Source organism: Aphis gossypii, chromosome X (assembly GCF_020184175.1).
Source record: "Aphis gossypii isolate Hap1 chromosome X, ASM2018417v2, whole genome shotgun sequence".
Taxonomy (NCBI): domain Eukaryota; kingdom Metazoa; phylum Arthropoda; class Insecta; order Hemiptera; family Aphididae; genus Aphis; species Aphis gossypii.
The window spans coordinates 7,286,911-7,306,281 of record NC_065533.1 but is presented as its reverse complement, the minus strand read 5'-3'; the positions used below and the strand labels follow the sequence as shown (position 1 = coordinate 7,306,281).

Below are 19,371 nucleotides of genomic sequence, written 5' to 3'. Positions count from 1 at the left end.
CTTGGTTACAAATAACTTCAATATTTACATTTTACAAGTTAGGTACAACAGGTACAAGACACGTAAGCTGGTGGTTCGCCGTCGGCATACGCCGTTACTGGACGCGACATCTGCCGGAGTCGGACATCCGGGCCCGTGCCGATGTCGCAGCTCTTATCAGCCTCGACGACAGAGTGTGTAGTTGTTGTTTACAATCCGTCGTTATCAACAATCCAGACACTAGCCGCTCGAACGACAAGACTGATATTATTGTTATTTCATTATTTGACATTTGTTGTTGTCGCTGTTATTGCGGATGCTGAACCGAGGACCGTTGGAAACGTCACAGGTACGATCCCTGTGGACATGACGCAATCTCCTTGATCACCGATTCGTCGGCCGCGTACTGACGGGCACAAACGACGATCTTCGGGCCCAGGCGGCAGTGGTGGTGGTATATTCTTTTAAATACTTACTCGTCTACGGTGGTAGTCTTACGAGGAGCCGACTATATTGTGAGTATCGACTACTGAGTCATCGGTAAGGTTAGGAATTAGAATAATATTTTGTATTTTCGTTACAGCGTCCATCTCGGCTTTTCAGTCCGGTAGCTTGAATCGGCGGAAAAAAACCGGGGATACAGAGTGCGACACAAACCGTAAGAGATATAAAGTACCTACTTGCGACTCTTTTTTTTTTAAAAAAGACAAGACACTCTGTGTCCTTGTAACGTCGAGCGCGTGTTTTGTTCCTAATGTTCCGAGTGATATGGTGGCGAAGCTAGAACAGCGTCGAAAGAAAATCCCTATATAGTGGTCTGATGAAACCGTGACAATGAGTGATTTTTCCGTGCGCATTTATACGAAAACCATGGCAACATCGGCCATGCGCCGCAACTGTTGTTGCTGGAAGCGCTTCAGGGTGAATATTCGCTAGACCGTTGTAGTACAATATAATATTAAATCAAACAGCATTTCTAATGTCTATTATGCTTACAGATGTTACTCGTGTGCTCTGTCATCCTGTTTATCCTAGTTAACGTGATACTGACTTTGCTTACCACTAACCGCCAATCTGTCGATCCGGCCACTACCGCTGCAGGTATTGGTTACAATAATAGTAGTAAATGGCTTCAAAATGGCGATGCAGCAAAGTATATATCTATAGAAGTGCTGTCCAGTAAAAACCGTGTGAGGATATGTGTTGACGATGCGACGGTAATTTACACATTATTTACATACTTAACTATATTTTCCAAGTACAAATATGTTACTATAGCCTTAGAATACAGCAAGTTGTTTAATGCATTATACAAGTTTACTGCATAAACACGTCATGTTGTTTGAAGGTTAAAAAGAAAAAACAAATTGTGTGCTAACATTTAATTTATAACTTTACAAAAATGTATTTATTTATTTTCAGGTGATTGATGATAGTGATCCATTAAACAATAGAGGCATGCATGTCGTTGTCTTGAATCAACATACTGGTATGGTGATGGCTCAACGGGTATTTGACACATACATGGATGATGAACCACTCATTGGTTTTTTGCATCGTGTGTCCTCTGGTCGTATAATGATTTTTGCTGTTAAAGTTAGTACCGCCTAATTGATATTATCAGGAGATCTATACTACACCGCTTTGCTTAAAGAAATTTGCATTTTAACTCAATGATGATTAATAATAAATAAAATTGTTAGTCGCTTCTCAATTTTTCAATTATGTTAAATTACTGCTAGTATAATCATACCATTGTTACTTAATAAAATTGTGAATATTACTCCTAAGGATGAGGCATCATTCCACCTCACCAGTAAAGGAAGGCGTGCAATGCAAATGCATACTGGCGCAGGTGGTGCTAGTGCTAGTAGAAGTGGAACTGGATCTGCTGCAGGTGGATCATTGTGGCTATCGGAACTTGGTTGGCGTGATATGTGGGCAATGGTAGCTAAACATCATAATAATGATGCAGAAGAAGAAAGAAATGTTGGTGGTGTTGGTGGTCGTGTATACGGAGAGAGCTATAATAGTAACCCAGGCTTAGCTGTACAACATAATAGTAAGAGTGCACCAGCCTTGTCTTCTTGGGGCACTGATGTTTTACTACGCGTACAAGTTCCTCTTGACGTAAATCGTAGTCATAACAATCAAAGTAAGTATTTATGTATAACTTTTGCATAATCACTTAACTTTCTTTACATTTAATTTTTATAACTTACATTAAATGTCTGATTTGTAGATGATGAATGGTGTGAATCGTGGATAACAGCTGGTACTTCAGAAGATAACAATGATGATGGTGGTGATTTTGTGGACAGTGGTTCCATTATTGATGATGACATTATAGTTGAATCACCACTGGCACGAAGACAACGATTCTGCAGCCGTATCGAGGGTTATGGTGACGTATGTAGTTGTATACATCCTGCTCCTTTGGATTTCCATCCATTACCTGTGAGTATGAATTATTTTTATTAGCAAAAGGTACTTTTTAGGCAATAGAATAAAATAACTATCAGGCCGTTAATAATATTTTAACTTATTTTTATGCAGATACCTGATTCAAATATTGATCTAATACCTGTGGTAATAATAGCTGGTAATCGAGCTGACTATCTTTACAGGTATAAAAATTATTCTATTTAGGCACACTAAGTAATTTACCTTATATGCTTATTATATATTATTGAAGAAGTTAAATTTTAGTTTATTCTCTATAATTGATATTGATTGTATAGGACATTAAAATCTGTATTGAATGCTCGAGGTGTTCAACGACATATGGTTACTGTTCATGTGGATGGATACTATGACGAACCAGTCGAAGTAGCTCGGCTGTTGGGTGTAAGGGCTGTACAGCATATGCCTGCTGTAGGTGATTCAGTCAATGCAGTTAGTGGAGGGAGTATTGCAAGTAATACCAATTCACGCCGCCGTCGAGTTACACAGCATTATAAATCAGCATTAACAAACACATTTAGTTCACTGTTCCCGCAAGCTGATTATGCTATTGTGTTGGAAGACGATCTAGATGTTTCTGTTGACTTTTTTAGGTGTGTGCTTATATTATTTTAATAAATATCTTGTTAGAAATAATAAATAACTGATGATAAGAAAATAAATTATTTTTAATATTTACCAATTATATAAAGTTTAATTATTTGTACTCACTTATAATGTGAAATTATTATTGTGCTGTTTAGTTTCTTCAGTCAGACTCTTTCATTGTTGGCTGCAGCTGACGACTCAACAGATGGTGATGGTGGTTCTGGATCACTGTATTGTATATCTGCATGGAATGACCAAGGCTATGAACACACTGCTAGTCGACCAGATGTTTTATATCGTATTGACTGGATGCCAGGATTAGGATGGATGCTTAAAAGGTCCTTGTATAAGGACCAGCTAGAATCGGAATGGCCTACAGTAGAAAAAGTTAGTATACTGATTATAGTATGATATGTTAATCTCAAACAATTTTATTTAAAATTTTTGCTATTTTCTTTATATATTTTAAGTCCCTAGAGTGATATAGTATTTATTGCTATAATAATTAATTAATTTTTATTTTTTGACGGTAGTATTTTATTAATCTTTCTCTAACAATAAAATTTGTTATAAAATGTATTATTTTTATTATATAACTTGGCCCATAAAAACAAACTCCTAACTAAAAACTAACTGAGTATCAATTTTATATTTTAGCCATGGGATTGGGATATGTGGATGCGATCATCCAAAGTTCAACGTGGACGACAATGTATAGTACCAGAAGTCAGCAGAACATATCATTTTGGATCATCTCGTTCTGTTAACGTAAACCCATACTTTCAACGTACGTACTTTGGTCGTCACGCATTCTATAACCCTAATTCTGCAGCAAATGGGGCAAGTGCTGGATCTCATAGTGGTGGAAATGGTGGAGAATATGACGATAGAGGAGGTCTGATTCGTTTCAAAAACATTGACAAGTTAGTTTATTTTTAAATTTTAACATTACTAGTTTACTTTCTCACACATTGGGCAGTTTAAATATATAATTCTTCAACACATGTTTTATGAATATATTAAATATAGTGAGTATATGTTATGCATGTAGGATGACTCGAATAACATACCTTGGGTGGATGGAACGTAGGATCGTGACGGAAGGCCAAGTATTGGATCACAGTAGATGGCCATGTCGAAAAAAACAATGGAATAATGGAGGTAACAGAAATAATGACAATAGAAGAGTACAGGATGCTGAAAACAAAAACTATTATCAATCAGACGAAGAATTTTTTGTTATTGATGAAATGATGAATAATGACCATACAATTAGATCTAAGAAATTATTTATACTGTATATAAAAATGGAAGATCCATCTGGCGGAAATCGAAATGCAGCTAATGTTGCTTGGACTCCTTTGGCCAAGGTAGATAAGTACCTGTTGAAAATTGTTATTTTTATTAATTTAATTAGTATAAAAGTTATAAATTCCCATAAAAACATTTTGTTACCATATTAAACTTAAGTGAATTTTTTTAAAAGAGGCAATAGAGAAAATTTAAATTCCATTAATATTTATTTATTAGTATTTTTTATTTTATACAATATATACACTTTACTTTAATCTTGAGGCTCTACGATGGCTTTATAAATGTTGCCTTTTTTTCAATTTAATTTTATGGCATAGAATTGGTACACTTTATAGAAAAAATAAAGTATAATTATTTTCTCTTCTCGGACAATCACATAGTATCATTATCGTTAATTGATCTATATTCTATAATTTATAACATAACTTGTGTTTTGTGTGATATTTTAATATTACATGTTAATTGCTTAATCAGTAATTTTATAAAAAATGCAGTTTATAACTAATGAACATAGTCGTTCATAATTAATTGTGTACAAAATGTATAAATAGTTATTTATAAAATGCATTTATTAAATAAATTATTTAATAAATTATTTAATTAATTTATATTATATTTATATTTTTAAAATTAAATTTATTTATTTAAAAAGAATTTACATAAAATTACAAAGTATACCTACACAAACTAAATGGTTGTCTAAAAAATAATTTAAAAATACAACAATAATTATTATACCAATTATTATTAATGATTTTAATTAAACTAGTATGATTGTGAATATTAAATTGGAATTAAGACCTCAATCAATATATTTTTTGCCTAACTGATACCGTCTCTGGTGTCCTCTGAGCTAATAGCTATGTTAAATGATTCTTTTTTTTAATGTAGTAAAATTTTTTTTGCAGAATTTATTATTTAAATTTTAGAGAAGTTTATATTATGTGCCTTATTAACTTATGAATATGTGTATTGTGTATGAACTATAATACTAAAAATAACCTAATTTATTCCGCTTTAAAACAATAATAACTTGAACGATATCTATTTACTTTTAACATGGAGACCATTTAAATAAAATATTTGAAATTTTCCACTTCAAGGAAAATTTAAGAATCATTCATATGTTTTTGGGTTTTTTTGTCATTATTTTATTTAGGTTAAGTTAGATACCTAAAATTTAAATTAAATAAAAAATATGTTATGTTATTGTTCATTATAAAGTGCTACTATATTAATTATAAATTAATAATACGTGTTGATATTTAGCATTACCCAAAATCTAGGCAGAAAATCAAAATAAAACATGCTAGAATAATTAGAATAATTACCTTATAATAATATTTAAATCTTTACATTACCTAATAATGTTGTTGATCTTCAATCCTCTTAACTGTAATTAACTACCATTGTAAATAATTATGTTTGCTTTTGTATTTAGTGCCTAGGCATATGGGACCTAGATATTAGAGGACATTACAAGGGAATGTGGCGACTATATCTTAATACTGATAATCAAGATGATGGAACAAATGCAGATGAAGAAGGAATTCCAGCACATATTAAAAGCGGTTCCGAACTATTTATTATCAGTTGCCCATTCTCATATTTTTGGTAAGTTATAAAAACATTAAATTTACTATTATTTTAATAACTACTACTTTACATGCTATTATTTTTAATTTCTATTTTTCTTTTGAGGTATATGATACTTTTATAATTTATATAAATTGCATTATTTTTATTTCTAATAGCAAATTCAAGCCAATAAATGTGACTGCTTTATGGTACAATAGTATTGGTATTGGTGAAGACGATGATGGCGGAGATGATATGTTATAGGCTCTAAACTGCTGAGGACGAAAAAACTACTTTTTAATGTAGTTATTACCATTACATTTTATCATATAATAATATATTACATATCTATGTTAATTGTTTATCATTACATTTATTATAATGTTTTTATTATTATAAAATTTAAATCATCTCATTTATTATTATTGTGTAAGATTTATTTTAAGTTATGTACATCTCTTCCAGTTTTTAATTGAAGAAAACTGCTGACTCATAGTATTTTTAACCTAATTTGTAATTTAGAGACTGCTTCAAATTTTAACCTAATTTAGTTTCTTTAGCTCAAGCTGAGTTCCCATGAATCTTGTTCTTGCCAAAATTTGTCACTTAGAGGATACTTACCATGCCGTGGGAACAATCCTCCTATAGTATTATTTGTCACTGATGCTTTCCTGAGGATGTGACACTATTTATAGAAATGGCCAATAATATACTTTTTAATGTATATGACAAATATACTAGTCTTGAGAACTCAGCTTTAGAATTAAACCAAAAGTATTTTTATTTTATTAACTGTATAATATAATATTATATTTGTTATTTTATATCAAGAACAATGCAATGATGAACTAATTATTTTATTGTTTTTAATGTGCTTATAATTTGTTTTATATTTACCCCAGAGATAAAATATGTTGTATTTTATTATTGTTTAAGTTAAAATTACATAATATTTTTGTATTAAGGCTGTAGAGACTGCCCAACCCCTAAAGTGTATGTATAGTTTTTATTTTTAATAAAATTGAAATTAATGATTATTCTTTTTTACTGTTTTTTTATTGCTATTATTTTTTTTTTTTTTTAAATAATATTTTCTCTACAATCATAAAACAATAAACTAATAAAACACTACTTATGTACTTGTCCATGTGACCCTTTGTTCAAATAGTTCAATGTATTAGCCTCCACAATATTACACAGATCATATTATTATGACACACATTATTTTATACACTTTGTTTTGCCTATAGTGTTATGGCCCATTATCATGTATTTGACCATGGAAATTAAATTACGTATTAGTTATAACTTTTAACTTATTAGTTATTATATATTAAATATATCACTAAATAATTTCTAAGAAATTCTTTCATTATTTCACTACACAACATACAATTTTAAATATAAAATACATTTTAATACAATTTTAAATACTATAAAATAATTTAATTTTTGTAACCTATTTTTCTAATTTTTTTTTTAACGACCTAAATTTGAGTAAACGAGACAAAGTACTAGAACTTTTAATGGTATTCATAAAAAAAAGTTCGCAAAGTAGAATGTTTGGTAATTTCTACCTTAACTACCATGTAGCATGTTTTAGTCTTTTTAATCAACTAGTTTGATCACATTAAATTGAAAGCATATATATTCAAATCAACAAATGTGGTTAAATTTAAAAATAATAAAATATTTGTTAATTAATCATGTCAATAATTATACATAAAATTAATCAAATAACCATTCCTTGATTAAATAATTTATTAACACAGACAAATAATTTCAATATATATAATAATCTTAAAATTTAAAATTGTGCAATTAGAAGAGATGGTAACTTATTCAATTCTATTCAATTAAAAAAAAAAAAAATGGAAGTCACACAGTTAAATTAAATTAACTTTTATTAACATAATGAGTCAATATTTTTCTCTATATTATGAAATGAAATGTACACATGCAAATTGCAAAACTAATTTTTTATTTCTATTAAAAAAATTACATAGGTGAATATTTTATTTATGATGATTAAGTATACTTACTTAAATTAATTTATAGCACACTAAGTATTAAAATAAATGTTGGAAAAGGTTAATTATCAAAATAGGTTGAAAAACCATATAATATAACACTAATTATTCAATATAATTGTATAAAATTTTGCATATTATACATATTTTTAATTTTTAAATAATTTTGTCTTTTCAAAACTTGTATAAGGTCCAACCAAATAATGCAATGTTTATATCTCTATTATAACTTTATATATTTGTACATTTGTACATTTAATTATAAACTTCAGACTTTTGGTAGAAAGATTTTAGAATATCAAACGTATCTAACAAAAATCAATATTAAAAAATAAGCTTAAGAAAGTTTTTTTCTTTTATTTTTAAATTGTATACCAAATTATTGTAACCAATATTGTAAATATAGTAGAACTTGAGATCAGTCAACTTTATATGAAATCAGAAATTAAGTACCTACACTACCCATACAATATAAATACAATTCATATAAAATATTAATTTATACACAATATACACACAGTGTACTTGGACAAGTATGTAAAAACATCAATACGTAACAAACGATTTCAGTCATTAGCGAGGAAAAACTAAATTTATTTACAAGCATAATCATTTCTTATCCGTCAAAATTGGATTAATGTTTGAAAAATAAATGTGTCTAAAAAACGACAGTTTCTAATGGGGAAAAAACACAACATTAATAAACGCGACAACAGCGGCGTATCGTATGGGCATCATCACGTGATAATAATCGTAATATTATGTTCATCGCCGTGTTACTTGGCGCCGTGGGACTTATCAACTGCATAAAGAGGACAATCCAAAGTCCGGTGAAAGTATTTTTTGTACTCTTCGTCATTAGCGTTTTTGACACTGACATTGTCACTTTGGCATATATGTAATGTGTTCGGCGGTGTATCGCCACCGCCTTGGGTCTGATCTATATATTTCAACACCCATTGGTTTTCTTCTTCGTAACGTTTTTCTAAACACCTGTAACGGAACAAATTCATACAGTTGGATGCGCTCAGGCATTATATATCTGTTGTATGAGTAATACTCGTATATCACTGCATCTATGCAAATGGTAAATAGACCTGAATTAAGGGCGCTGACAAAAGGTGAATCTCGTAAAAGTACTGCAAAATATACAAATAGGTAGTACTTAATTTGTAAAGTATTTAAAATAGTTTTGAAGAATATTTTGATCTTTTGCTAAATTGTCATTAATGAAAGTGTATGCAACTATTTTAAACGGATAATGGTTGACGAACACACGCTATTAACGGTCTACTCGCAGAAAGACGTGTCGAGCCGAATACACCGAAGGTTGTTGCCTAAACATAACGCCTTAAAAACAACACAATTCAAACGGACTCTGTTTCCAAGGGGTGACTATTTTAAACTATTTTATTATTTATGAAAGGTACGGATCGGTATTTCAATGATTACAACCATTACAAATGTCAATGACAAATAATAAACTTAAAGACTTAAAATCTCGTCCAAACCCTTAAAAATTTGATTTTTAGATTTTAACATCGATCTCAAAACGTAAAAAAATGCGTCGTTTTAAAAAAAAAATACTCACCTCGGACACAGCGAAGGCACTTGACCGGCGTCCCGGTCCGGCGGTTCGTTGTCGGGCGTCACGGTGGTCGGATCGCGGGCGGCGATGATTTTCGCGTGTCTGTTCACCGTGCCGTCCAGGTCGCGGGCCAGGAACTCGTCTTCCTGCTCGGACGTGGTGGACATCGAGTCGCCGGCGGCCACCTCCCGTTGCTCTCTCGGCCCGTTCTCCTCGTACACGTAGTTGTTCTGTATCCAGAACACCCGTTGCAGTACGTCGTCCAGTCGCCTGTCCATCGGCTCGAAATATTCGATCAGCTCGGTCGGTATGGCCGTCGGCGAGAGCGGACCGTCGACCGGCCGTTCGCGACGACGACGGCGGCGGCGGCGGTGGCGGCCTCGTCGTCGGTGACGGTGGTGACGGCGTAGGCGCAGACGACCGCCGCCGCTTTCGTCGTCGTCGTCGTCGTCGTCGTCGTCTTCTTCGTCGTCGTCTTCTTCTTCTTCGCGGTCGTCTCCGTCGTCGTCGTCGCCGTCGCCGTCGCGCACCAGCAGACGGTACGACGGCCGACCGCCGTCCGAGCCCATCATCAGTTCGCACGCGTCGTCCACCGTCTGGCAAGTCTGCCGCCATTCGTCGGCCATCAGCCGCAACGTCCTGCGAGCCTCCCGCAAGGGCGCCCGTCCTGCTTTGAACGTCCTCACGGCGTTCGCGAACTCCTCCGTTTTTGCCGCCTGAGCTTCGCACAACTCGCGCTTTCTCTCCGTCACGGTCACGCTAGTCTTTTCCATCGCGTTTTCCGCTTCCGTCAACTGCAGCACCATCGAAGAATTACACGCGTTATACATAGTAGGTACGATCGTCGTAACACGATTATAATATTGTCATAAGAGGCTGTGGGCCCACATACTTAAATTCGAACATTTTCTTACAAATTTTAATCGTCTAGGTAATTAATATATTTCTATTGTTATTTAGTTGTATAATAGAATATTTAAGTTAAAAAAGTATTATTACGTGTTTATTAATTTTTTTGTTGTTTAGCCCTCCTCATAAAAAAATCCTGGCTACGCCTCTGTTACTATACTTAAATGTAGAGCTCGGATGTTTATGACTAGCCTATTTTTTGTAGCGAGGCGATAAGAATTATACCAAATTTATATGACTATTATAATAAATATTCGATTGTGAATTCTATAGATATCAAATCTACCCACTTAATTTGCACGAATTTCAAATTATTTTTAATTTTCCGTGTTTTCAGGTTACGGTGTAGATTATTTCTATATTTATAATTTATAGGTAGTATCAAAAACTAATGGCAATCAAAAATTGTTCGTGTTATTGTTATTAAATACGCATTTTTCACGCTCCAATATTATATTATAATTATATTATGTTGTGCGTTTCGTGTATTTTTTTTTATGTATACCTAACTTTAATGTATATAAAGTATAAACCAATATTTTGAATATGAAATAATATTTAACTTTGCTTAAATAGATTTTTATATAATTATCAATAAATTTTAAAGCATATAATTGCATATTTTTACATTTATAAATACATGGTTTAATTAATTTATGTTTACATCCGAGCTCTAAATTCATTACTATTGTTTAGTATAATACTATAATATGTAAATAGATAAATATAAATTAAATGTCAATAATTATATGATGTTTTAGAAAGTTAGATCAATTATTGCTTTCAAGTTTCAATTTTTCGAGTTATATTGTGTTAATAAAAGAAAATATTGAAACACGATGTTTGGAATTTATAATGTTATTAACCAAAGATCTAAAAAAAAGGTTATTTTCTCAATAACCGTTTTGTATCAATTTTTAAATGGAATAAAATATTTACTACTTATACACATTAAACATATAACTACAAACCCGTGTCCAATCATCGACAACAAATAACATTAAGAATTTTTATTTTTATTTAAACTATATTTATCCAAAACGCATTTACTATCCAGCAAAATACTATTTTTTTAAACGAAGCTCCACACCTTGTATATTTCAAATGTCATAAATAATTTTATTTTGCTATTAAAAAAAAATTTTTTTCTGTAAAGAAAATTGTGCAAATAATATAAAGTCTGTGATGTATAATAAACTTGATATACTTATAATAGAAATTAATGAATTTTTCATTTTAAATCTGTATACTTAAAGCTTTTTAACTGAAAATAATTATTTTTATTTTTAGCTTGGTTGAAAATCACCGATATAAAGAAACGATCTACATAAAATAGGCGAGCGCAGAGTGATCTGTATAAAAAAATATATATTTATGTATAATATATTGTATGAATCAATGTTATCTATGTATTTTTAATTCAATTTCATCAATTAAATTAGAAATTGTGTACGGAACTTTCAATCATCGTAACATGGACTTTTATAGTATAAAGCGTACCTAAGAAAAATTGTACCAAATAACCGAATATGCGCTCTAAAAAATTATGAATTACTGCTGAGCCTATTTTATGTATCGTTGGAAATTAGACGATAATGTAGTTAGACATCGTATATGTAAAAAATATCAAGCTTTACGTCCTATATTAGTAGGTATACTATAGGTTGCTCTAAGATATTTGAGTAATCTAAACGACACAATTAAATCGCTGACATTTATCATTGTTATATTATATTATTGGACACGGGCGAAACAATATGTTTAATGTCAGTTAAAATTATCATCAGTTATAAATGTTTAATTTCATTTTTTATATTATATTATTGAAATTACTAATTTAATTAAATCATATTATTTCTCTGTGTACAAAAATAAATACTTTGACTTAATTTATTAAAAATACACCGAGAACACTATATATGTATGTATATATATATGGAAATATTTGTATTCATTTTATGTACTAAATAATGATTACTCTGAGCTCGCCTTTCAAAATATGGTAAGCATTACGATACTTTAGATCGTTTCTTCAAAGTTTTATTTACTCAACGACTTTGACCCTATTTTTCCGATGTTTTCGGAATTCTGAAAAAAAACAATACATTTTGTTTCAAATAATTGCAAATTAGTATTTTAAATTTTCTTTCTATATTAATTTAAATTCAATTTTCAGAAAAGATCGATATAAACCAAGTCCAAGTGTTATGAAACCACCTTTCAATTTTCCGATAAATAAACCGATAAACCTATATTGTATACTCAAATTGTCAAACTATTAAGATATAATTAAGAAAACAGTCGCTGAGAGGTAGTTTTAATTTTATTTCTCGCTATGCTAAACAGCTGTAGGTTTTTGAGAACCATATACAATAATTTTTTAAGGGTGAGATGCAGTTGCAGATCCATCGTACCTACTTAATACGAGACAACATGGGCAACAGACTAGCATATACTGTCAGAGAAGCTCTAGAAAAAAGTAAAGACAACAATTTACAGATGCAATACACAAATAACTAACGTTGTTATGTTATTAAAAGAAAACTATATATAGACGAGTATGCTTATATTATGATAATTAGGTGAAGGTTAGATTAAGACGGTTCAGTTAGCTATGCTTATACTGCTTAAAGATTTTATTAAAAACGTTATGTACGCTACTCATATTTACTGCAACGCTTAAAAGAAATGTTTTTAGTTTACAAATTTAATTAATTTAATTAATTTATTGGATTAATAAAATAAAAAAATAAATATTAATAAATATTAACTACACATCTGTATAAAATAATGTATGTATACAGTAATGGTATTAAATATAATATAAAAATAATAAAATGTCAAAATAACTTTATAATATCATAGTCCAGATATCCAAAGATGTATTTAGGAATTTTGCACCTCGGGTTATCTGAGTGTCATAACTTTTTTTTATCACCCAAATGACCAAGCTACCGTATTATATCAAAATGTTCTCCAAAATTTACCACCCGGGGCCCAAGCCCCCCTCAGGCCCCCCCTAAATACGTCACTGCAGATATTACTGATAAACTATCAGTGTACATCAATATAGAACTATAAAATATATATATATATGTTAGGTTAAATACATTAAATATTGCTTTGAATTTTTAATCATTATTTTATTTTAATAATTTTTAGATTATGCAGAATAGAGCAATGAATGTATTGATTTTACAATTATATGTTACTTTTGTATTTGTATACTGCGATAAGTACTCGGAAAATCTATCGATTTTCAACTTTGAGGTTCGTTTTAAATAGATAATTCAATGGTTTTTTTATTTATTTAAAAATTATTCACTAGGTAAAATAATTGAAAGTTATGTATAAAGCTCCTCGTAAATAATTCATATTGAAACTTTCAAATCTAAAATAAATATTACTAAACATTTTGTATTAAACTTGGAAGACATTACAATATATTTAAACTACGAATAACTGTATTTATTAATCATTATTATTTTATAGTTAAAAAAATATCATTCATAGAGATCTATAACTTTTACCTGTATTGTTATGTTTTGTGTATAAAATATGAATGATATTTTCAAACGCGATGTAGGTACCTATTTAGTACTTACTGACTATTGTATTACATATTATAATTTATATTATATAATATTACGCATATTATTATTTATTGTATAGATAATATATGTATATTAAAATATATTACTTACGTATGATTCTATCTCCATCAAAAATCTAAACATGGATTTATTATCAAGGTCCATTTTAACAATTTGTTCCATGATTGTTTCTAAGTTTTTTTCATCAGCAATGTAAACTAAATGTTTAATAAATGTTTCTGCTTCAGCGTTTAACGCTAACATCTCTGTATTCCCTTCGATTGGTTTTTCAGTGAATTTATTATATCTTAATTTTACTAAAAACAGGTTATAAAATAAAATATAACAATACTTTATTATATTATATTTATGAATATTTCATTGATTTTTAGAAATTATATGGCTCACTAAATTTATTCATAAAAAGCTATTTCAAACTCGATTTAATTTGAAATTTGAGACTTAAATCATAATATCATATATCCGTTTAAATTATTATATATTATATAATTATAACATAATATAATATATACACAGGTACAATAGGTACATATACCCCATAATTTCATTTACAATTTAAATTGAACAATTCAATCAAATCTCATAATATACATTATTAATGTTATTAACTAAATTGGCGTTTTTTTTATTAAATCTAGGTATCTATTATTTTTCTAATACATACGTTTTTCCGAAAGAAATGTTGTCATTCTTAAATCTTCATTCACCTGTCGTTTGAGTGACGTTATATAGTTTTTATAATCACTATTTTGTGCTTTACTTGTTTTTAAATACGTCTCCAACTTTTCCTTAGCTTCATTTCTGGATCAAATATCAATGAAATTATAATTTTTATTGAATATAAAAATTAAAAACCAATAATTGCATAATAATATAATTTAAGGATTTAAAGATTTAAATTAACTATTAAATTTGTTAAATAAAATATACCTAATATGTATATAATATTCTATCTATGTGGCTTTATGATTATATGAAATTATATTATAATATTATAGCATTATTATACGAGTATGTATACCCAATATTGTAATAATATGTGCATAATTTTCAAAACATATTTGAATGATTTACCTTTATTTTATTTTTTCTATAAAATTTTAAAGTTTGGGGTTCAAATTTATTCTCTACTACATTAAATAATAACCATACAACAAATCAAAAATCAATCAATTAAAAACCTTGTAAAGATGATATATATAAAAAAAAATAATAATTAAATACATTTTTTAAATCAATATAATCATATCTATAAGGTATATATTGCCCTATTGATTACTAAGTGAATTATTCTTCCATTTTTTGGTACTTTTACACTTTTGAATGCCAGCACACTATTCGTTTTTCTCTTTTTAACACATGCTGTCACGTGGTAATATAGTCAAAACACTCAAAACTGTTTTATTATGGGTTTTAACTTTTAAGTAATCTTTGAGTAAAATTACCTATTACAAGTTACAACGATCATAGAAAATAATATTTTGGAGCGCTTGACGTATAATTATGTTTAAATATTTTCCTCGAATTCTAATATTAATTTAAATAAACAGTAATTTTTAAAAACAAAATTCAGTCAAATAAAAATAAAATACAAAACTAATACCTAACCCTCGCATCTAATATTTTATGTGATTTTATTTTATGATTACTCAATCTTTACAAAAGAAATTTAGAACCTAAAATGTCGATAAAAATAGTATTAGTATAATATAGGTACATATTATACATACACAACACACATATATATATATATGTATTATTTTATTATATACTATATATATAGCCTAGAAACTAGGAAGTCAAAGCATAGGTATTAAATATCATGAGTGGTTCTTAAAAAGTAAATTTTTAAGGAGAGGGCTAAAATATTCTGTACACAATGCACACATATATGTATAATTTACATCACACATACACAACACACGGCTCACTGTTTTTCCGTTCAATTACTATAAACTACAGAGAAGTATAATTTTATGTTGTACATCCAAAATCTCTTCCCCCCTCCGTAAAACTACCATCAATAAGTATACCTGAATGTGTAAGTCCTCGCTACTTGTTCGGTAAGAACAGATGCTATTTCTTTTCCTTTGTCCAACTTATTCATGTTCAAATTGTAGATATTTTGTATTTGTTGCCACCGTTTAAGCAACGTTTCTACTTGCACTCTCAGTTGGTTTTGTTCATCAAGTAACTTGTTGTACTCGTGATTTCCAGTATTCTATAAATCAAAATACTGTATACTATAACCTAACCGCATTTATGTAACAAAATAAATTATAGTTAATCGTATTATTATGGTATATATTTATATACAGTGGTTAATTTCGGAACTTCCTTAATTTCCATATTATTTTTGATTGTAAGTTTTTCCAGTTCAGCTTCCAACTGGACTATCTCTTTATTAACTTGTGCTTCGATTTTTCTCTGTTCGTTCAGCTCGATTTTTGCCTGTTTAGTCTCGTGAATCAAACTTGTAAATTTTGCCCTGTACTTATCTTCTTGCTTTACCTTTACTTCTGATTCCATAGCATTCAAATCAGTCGCTAAGTTATTTCGTTCTTCTTCCAAGAACCTAATGGCCCATCTACGCAACCACACATTCCCAACGTCAATAATCATCAGGACTGGTTTAAAGTATGTGGTGGCCCCGGGCGGAAAATGTTTTTAAGGCTCTAAATAAGGGTGCAAAAAAAAAATTCTTTTATCAAAACGTCTTCTAAACTATTATAGTTATGTATTGTATATGTAAAGTATTACTAGTAGACTGCTAAACACTGTCATGGTATTTTTATATTTTATTTGTCGTTTCCAACATACATTTTCAATGAATGAAAACTAGTTAAATTTGTGCCAAGATTAAAGTATGTTTATATCGTAGAAAATAATATATCAATGGTCAATAAAAAATCTTTATACTATTTTTTGATTGATTTTATAACATGAAGTGTTTTAAATTTTTTCTAATTAAAAAAGCTGAAAAGGAAATTAAGATACGAAAATACATATATCAACAATACAAGAACTTATGTCCTATAAAATTAATGTTGTATGGCTTAAAATATTCTCTTTACCATTTATCATAGTATAATAACTAACATATAGTTGTTAAGAATATAAATAAGTACCTATATATTTTGTGTAATTTGGAATAACATTATGAAATTATTTTAGGGGATAAGTAACTAGTTATTGATCCACAGTCCCGAGGCCATCACAATTATAATATAAACGTATATAAATAACTAAAATATATTTTTAGTATAAGTGGAGCTATCATGATCCAGTAAGCGTTTAAATAATTAAAAAAAAAACACATTTAATTAATAGCTTTTTAGTTAGTATTTTAAACCCTTTTCAAAAGTATTTTTTTAACTTTTTACTATATAAATAATAACTTTAAAAAATGTAATATGCAAATATAAAAGTCCTTAAACTAACATTAAATACAATAAACTTTTTAATTTGACATCAACTGTTCGATTTTTGATGTTACAAAAATGATTTTTAGATACGTAGATATTGGATAATATTTCACAAACACCTTTGCGCTCTTTCTTTGATTATAAAAAAAAGATTAAAATAAATAATAATGATTATCATAAATAGCTATCTTATTCAAAATGCATGCTCAATGTTCATGAATGAATGAGACATTTTTTTATGATCATATAATATGTATTATATGTATTTTGTTTATATGTACAATAATAAAATTATAGAATAAAAATATATTGTGGTGGCCCTGGGCTGCATTCCATACTCAGCCAATTCTTGTTGAATCCTGCCCTGATAATCATTATTAATAATTGAAATACCTAAGCTATATTAGCCATTTACATATTATAAAATATGCCATAAAAATTGTAATAACTATTAACTAATAAGTGATAACACTCGCTTAATCGTATATTTTAACATTTAATTATAGTGACTTCTTAAAAAAAATGTACTATTTCATTAATTTATCTACCTATTTGATATTAGTTATCTAGTTATTGCTAAGTTTATACTTCCTTTTTATAATTAAATTATATACTATGTATTTTTATCATATTCAACTGTTACTATTGTTGTACGAGATTCCTACAAATCCTACAAAGCTAGGTAAAATAACCATTTTTTTAAAAATTAGTTTAAGTCATCCTAAAAATAAAGAAAAAATAACTATAAGTAGATTTAAAATATAAAATAATTGTAGTAACTAAGTTAAGTTACAAATTTAATAAAGAGAAACAATAAATTATACAAATTAAAAAAGTTAAATTACTTTTTTTACAGTTACAAAAAAATGTAAATTATTTTATACAAATTACTTTAATTTTAACAATATATAACTAATAAGTTAATTTATAATCATTTATTAAATTTTAAAGTTTAGTTAGAAATTGTCAAAAATTATTTTTTAATTAACTAGTTACTACCTAACTTAAGTAACTTACACAGTATAAATATAATTTAACATAATTGTAGATTACAATATTATTACAAAATGATTGTTAATTTGAAATTTGAATAGTCTATCAACTTTTTTTTTACTTATTTATTTTAAGCTTATCGACTAAAAATACTTACTATTTAATATTCATATTAATATTAAATTATAATAGTCAATAGAAAACAGGTAGGTAAACAGTAATAGACATTTAATTCTTACTTTTGACGTTTAACTGGATTAACATTTGTTTTGTTTTTTCTGAGTTTATTTCGTTTGTTAATATAGCCATATTTAAGTATGTCGGCTCTTAGTATCTCACTAGTGTTATCTTCCTGAGGTATTATGTTATTTGCCATTATGAATAGTGTTTTTTTACAGATAACTTGCTCAAAATATAAAAATTGTGTAACATCGACTGATTACTCGACGAAAACAAAACAGAAAAACTACATAATTAACGATTTCAATCACGTATATTGGTGAATAAAAACGTAAAACCGTTTTATGTGTAAGGAAAAATACATTTTTTTTCATTTTGTTTGTTGACATGACTAATTGCAGAAAAATATACATTCATTTTTACTCCATCGTTACCAACGAATATTTTTTACGCGAAATTTGTTAAATAAAATTAACGATGATTACCTAACTATTATGTTTTTTTAATTAGTACTCTGTATGTTTACGCATTTAGAATGATCGATGATCATTGATCATAAATATTACATATAGTTATAATCAACGGTTTATATTAATAAACCAGTAACCAGTATACGTATATCTTAATTCTCTGACAATACCAGAAGTGTTAAACCTTTTTAAAACAACAATCCCTAAATTCAAGATTAGATTTTTTCATGATATCTAAAA

At 28.7% G+C, this 19,371-nt stretch overlaps 2 protein-coding genes across 3 annotated transcripts; one reads left to right on the top strand and one right to left on the bottom strand.

Annotated features, from left to right (window-relative positions):
* The first annotated feature begins 225 nt into the window (after positions 1–225).
* On the top strand, positions 226–6,959 carry LOC114123263 (protein O-linked-mannose beta-1,2-N-acetylglucosaminyltransferase 1-like). The gene is made up of 13 exons (XM_027986168.2): positions 226–494; positions 563–900; positions 978–1,196; positions 1,402–1,575; positions 1,771–2,134; positions 2,222–2,436; positions 2,536–2,606; positions 2,721–3,035; positions 3,186–3,417; positions 3,688–3,953; positions 4,082–4,400; positions 5,786–5,958; positions 6,099–6,959. Exons 2-13 carry the CDS (start codon positions 814–816, stop codon positions 6,184–6,186), a joined length of 2,523 nt encoding a protein of 840 aa, XP_027841969.2. The 5' UTR covers positions 226–494; positions 563–813; the 3' UTR covers positions 6,187–6,959.
* A 1,335-nt stretch (positions 6,960–8,294) lies between these two features.
* Positions 8,295–19,149, bottom strand: LOC114123279 (nucleolar transcription factor 1-B-like). Of its 2 annotated transcripts, none has more exons than XM_050207706.1 (7): positions 18,721–19,149; positions 16,380–16,650; positions 16,097–16,284; positions 14,728–14,864; positions 14,154–14,359; positions 9,544–10,334; positions 8,295–8,945 (listed from the first exon to the last, which is right to left on the bottom strand). In XM_050207706.1, the coding sequence occupies exons 1-7, from the start codon at positions 18,855–18,857 to the stop codon at positions 8,729–8,731; spliced, it is 1,947 nt and encodes a 648-aa protein (XP_050063663.1). In that variant the 5' UTR covers positions 18,858–19,149; the 3' UTR covers positions 8,295–8,728. The 2 variants fall into 2 exon arrangements, with proteins under 2 accessions (XP_050063663.1, XP_050063664.1); XM_050207707.1 differs by having other exon boundaries at positions 8,298–8,945; positions 16,380–16,738; positions 18,721–18,808.
* Positions 19,150–19,371: the final 222 nt, after the last annotated feature.

What these genes read in the sequence shown, in the direction of transcription:
- LOC114123263 (XM_027986168.2), top strand. Translation starts at nt 814, where the DNA reads ATGAGTGATTTTTCCGTGCGCATTTATACGAAAACCATGGCAACATCG. An exon ending in TAATGATTTTTGCTGTTAAA is followed by an intron (nt 1,576 to 1,770) that starts GTTAGTACCGCC and finishes ATTACTCCTAAG; the next exon opens with GATGAGGCATCATTCCACCT. An exon ending in TCGTAGTCATAACAATCAAA is followed by an intron (nt 2,135 to 2,221) that starts GTAAGTATTTAT and finishes TCTGATTTGTAG; the next exon opens with ATGATGAATGGTGTGAATCG.
- LOC114123279 (XM_050207706.1), bottom strand. Translation starts at nt 18,857, where the DNA reads ATGGCAAATAACATAATACCTCAGGAAGATAACACTAGTGAGATACTA. An exon ending in AACATTTCTTTCGGAAAAAC is followed by an intron (nt 14,360 to 14,727) that starts GTATGTATTAGA and finishes ACCTGTTTTTAG; the next exon opens with TAAAATTAAGATATAATAAA. An exon ending in TGATGGAGATAGAATCATAC is followed by an intron (nt 10,335 to 14,153) that starts GTAAGTAATATA and finishes ATGGTGCTGCAG; the next exon opens with TTGACGGAAGCGGAAAACGC.